This window comes from Microtus ochrogaster, chromosome 19, assembly GCF_000317375.1.
Source record: "Microtus ochrogaster isolate Prairie Vole_2 chromosome 19, MicOch1.0, whole genome shotgun sequence".
In the NCBI taxonomy this organism is placed as follows: Eukaryota; Metazoa; Chordata; class Mammalia; order Rodentia; family Cricetidae; genus Microtus; species Microtus ochrogaster.
In genome coordinates this window covers 54139001-54143119 of record NC_022021.1, presented here as the reverse complement: position 1 = coordinate 54143119, position 4119 = coordinate 54139001, and the positions used below count along the sequence as shown (strand labels likewise).

The window sequence follows — 4119 nt, the reverse complement described above, 5'->3', positions numbered from 1 at the left end:
TCTTGGGAATATACCCAAGAGAGGACTTATCATACAACAAAAGTATATGCTCTATGATGTACATAGCAGCATTGTTTGTAATAGCCAGAACTTGGAAACAACCTAGATGCCCTTCAATGGAAGAATGGATGAAGAAAGTATGAAAAATGTTCTTAAACTAAACCTTAATATGATTCTTCATGGGGGGTGGGGAGTTCCGATTTTAAATTTTGAAGTACTCTCCTGTAGTTTGTCATTGTTTACCTTTGTTTGTTTGTTTCTATCTAAAGTTGAAGGCATGTCCTGCTATTGTCAAGACTAGTCCAGGTCGTTTACATACTATTTATTTATTTATTTTTAATTAATTTATTTATTAAAGATTTCTGCCTCCTCCCCTCCACCGCCTCCCATATCCCTCCCCCTCCTTTTTAAATAAGAACTCTCTCTATGGGGTCGGGGAAGTGGGCTCTGATTGGAGCCTCTGCCTCCTCCCCTTTCTTGGCCTTCTAGGGTCCAAGGGTTATCAGGGACAGGACTGGGCCATTCACAGGAAGGCTGTGGGCCATTTCTGTACATACCAAAGATAACCAGTTCCATTAGTGAGTTGACTCCATGAGCTCATGGCGTCCCCCTTGCATTTATAGTCTTTATGAGGATCAGGAGTTTTTTAGCAGATTGGATGCCCGAGAAGAGGGCAGTGTGGTTGGAGTGTGACTTTTGACAGATGTCAGGGTTTTGTTATTTTAGTACACTTGAATTCAGGGCGTACAGCCATTATTAATCTAAGAGTAATTCTATAACCTAACCTAGTGGTTCACTTGTCGAGTATGCATTCTGGCTTTCTCTGAATAATAAAGAGGTAACTTCATGGTTAAAGGGACCCCTGAAAGGCAGTGGTGGAGAGTGATGGGTACGGGGTAGTCTGCTGTCGTTTGTCCTGCGGTGAAATGGACCTCGGGGGTTCAGTCACCCGGTGCTGTGCCTGTCTGTGGCAGATGGGTAGTGTAGGCAGTGTCTTTATTTCTAACAGTGCTCTGGAAACTCAGAGACTGGAATCCAAGACCAAGGTGTTGGCCAGTTCTGCTTAAGAGGGCTGTGTGTCTGGCATGAAGACCTCTGTCTGTCCTCACTTGACAGAGACAGAACGAGCTATTTGACCTTTCCCCCTCTTCTTACAAAAATTAGTCCTTTGGGAATTTTGAATCCTCTTTACTTTCCTCTTCCAACCTTTCCCAGGTCCCTGCCCTCCTTCCCTACACACTCATTTTGTGTGCTCTTTTTTAAAGAAAGCAGGTCTAGTTTATGCTGCTCACATGTACTCTCAGATGCGTGGTCTTCCAGTGCAGCAGGGGAGCCTGCCAGGAGCTGTAAGCTGAGAGAAACTGATGTTCTCCCCGCAGCTACAGTTGTTAATGGCTTCTCAGCCAGGGGTGGGACTTGATGCTACTCTTCTCCCTGTCTACTGGAACTGTATCTAACTAGAGCCACAGCTGCTTAAGTTCTTAGGGGCCACTGCTCTGCTGTGTCCAGAAAGCGGTATCTTTTTGTAGCCATCACTGCCTCTGGCTCTCAGTCTCTCTGTCCCCCCACCCACCCACAGTGGTCCCTAATCCTAGGGAGGAAGGTCTGTGTCATATACGTCCCACGTAGTGCTGGTCATTTCAGTCTGTTGGACTCTGCATTTTGAGCAGTTGTGACTCTGTCAGTTGCCAGCTATGTCAAAAGGAAGTTTCTGTGATGGGGACTGAAAGATACACTAATCTGTCTAATCTGTGGTTGTAATGATAAGCCCTTAGAAGTAATTGCAGACTCTCTTCAGGGCCACGAGGACCTCCCCGAGGCCTATGAGGACCTCCCACTCAGGCCTGTGAGGACTTCCTCTGAGGTCTAGGCACAGGTTCTCAGTCCACATTTGAGTTTTGACTTTTGGAGCAGGCCTTAAATACAGAAAGTGGTGTGTACTCCCATGACACTTCTACCACTGTTGGACCAGTGAGTGGGCGTATTTTGCCAAGTCATTATTGTATCTCAAAGAGTTTGTAGCTGGGCAAAAAGGCCTGTTATTTAAGTGTCTTGCTTCTAGGGCCTCATTTAAATGTTCATAGAGTCTGCATCTCAAAATATGTTCACATTGGGGTGAGTTTTACTATATGAGTTTGGAGATTCATACACACTTAGTTCATCACAGTAACTTCAATAATGTAACTCTGCTTTGTGAACAAAGGGTACACATATAACACTATCTACTTTTCACAAATAGTGTGTAGCTAAACATTTTTAAATGTCTTACAAAGATTTGTAGATTTGGCAACATTAGAAATGTGTCATGGATTACAGTTGGTTAAGGTTAATATGAGTGTCTGTGATTTTCAAGATATTTAAATAGTGAATAACTTAAAAAATACTAATCTGAGAATTGAATTACTAAATGACTTCTAGATCACTCTAGAATATGTCTCTCTCCTACCTGAAACTGAGTCCAGTAAACTTGCGTCACCATTTTTTGTGAACTGCATTTCTTGCATTCTGAATTCTTTCCGTCTGTTTCTCATAGAAAACAAATGTATTGTGTCCTCTGAGCCACAGTGTCATGGTTCATAATTCTTGAAATCATGAAACAAATGTTACCCAGAGGTGACGTGGAAACTTAATTTATTAAACACTTTACAGTAACTAACCCTCAGAACACCTAAGTGTTGAGTGTTAGAACTAACCACTGTGGTTTCCTTTCAGAGCCAAAGTCTGTACTTCCTTCCGAGAGAAGCATTTGGGGAGCACACAGGGGCCCGGTGCTGCCACCGCACCTGTCAGAATTTACTAAGAAATGAGTTTTGACAGCTTAAATGTGATTTTGCTTTCAAAATTGGCCTGCTGGAGCCAGAAGAGTACATTTCCATTATTTTAATGTTTTTCTTTTGCTTATGGTGAATACCGAATGGCTGACTTCTTCCTAACTACTTTATGGAATTGCTGTTTCTACTTATTAGGAGCAGTAGTATACTGACTTTGTGCTGAGGACCCAGTGTCCTCCGCACATGAGACGGAGCCCTTTTCTGCACCTAGCATGTCATGCGGCCCTAAAACCGTGTGGGTCCAGATGCAGGCTCCTTAGCCAAGCAGCCTTCTGTGCATTTCTGTATCTGGATACCCAGTTAGCATGTACTAAGAAAGAACTTTCTCAAGTTTTGCAAGACTTTGTGCTTCAGAGGGCCCCTTAATCAGGTATCCTTGTGCTGTGTGTGGGCTCTGCCTTGTCAGTTCCCTGGTTCCTATTTTAGCATTGCGACACTTGGGGAACTGTTGATGACGTGAAGCCTATATTGGGTACTGTGCCCTCAAGAGCCTTAAACTAAGAACTGCTCTTCTTTCTACTGTTACTTAGTTCAAATACTTAGCTCAATTAGCTGTACATTTATTTACATAAGGAATTTGAAATACTGTTCAAAGTAGCTATAAATTTTCATAAGGTTTTTAGATGCAGTTAGTAAGAAGTGTTCGTTTGTTCTTTAGGAATGTAAACTGTGTGTGTTCTCTTCCACAGCTGGCCCATACAGTGGTTTAGGTGAAATAATCCACCGGGAGAGTGTTCCAATGCACACATTTGCCAAGTATCTCTTCACCTGTCTGCTACCTCATGATGCTGAACTGGCATACAAAATTGCACTGAGAGCGATGCGGTATGTACCCACAGCCCAGCCCAGCAGAGGCCTTCCGTGTCCCCAGTGGGAGAGACTGGCTGCCAGCTGACCTCACACTCAGTCCTGTGTTTTAGAAGCAGCAGAGAAGCTAAAGATCCCCTTTTCTTGCTTCCTGAACTGTGAGGCAAGCTGTGCGTTGTGTTGTGATTTTGCTTTAATGTAAAGGTGGGGCCGGGGTAGGGGGGCGACTCTTTTTCTTAGCTGCTGTTAGACTATGGCCACCATAGCCTTTTCTCTTAATGGTAGAATTTGGGAATAAAGTACAACTTGAGAACAATTTAATCACAGGATATTAGTTTAACTCTTCCTGAATGATGAATTGTTTTTTTTTTAAGATTTTTTTTTTAAATGATAAATAACAAATCTCCTAAAGTGAGTATGGTAATCGAGGCGATCTTGTGACCCCACATTGCAGCACTAGTTCAGGAAGGCCCCTGCATTA

The 4119-nt window shown here is 43.1% G+C and overlaps 1 protein-coding gene across 2 annotated transcripts in view; it reads left to right on the top strand.

The window, feature by feature from the left end:
• Positions 1-4119, top strand: part of Zswim6 (zinc finger SWIM-type containing 6) — a 70638-nt gene that overhangs the window by 57048 nt on the left and 9471 nt on the right. For both annotated transcript variants that reach the window (XM_005356765.2, XM_026783762.1), the window contains exon 9: positions 3521-3656. In XM_005356765.2, coding sequence (XP_005356822.1) covers positions 3521-3656 — 136 coding nt within the window. The remainder of the gene's footprint in view (positions 1-3520; positions 3657-4119) is intronic.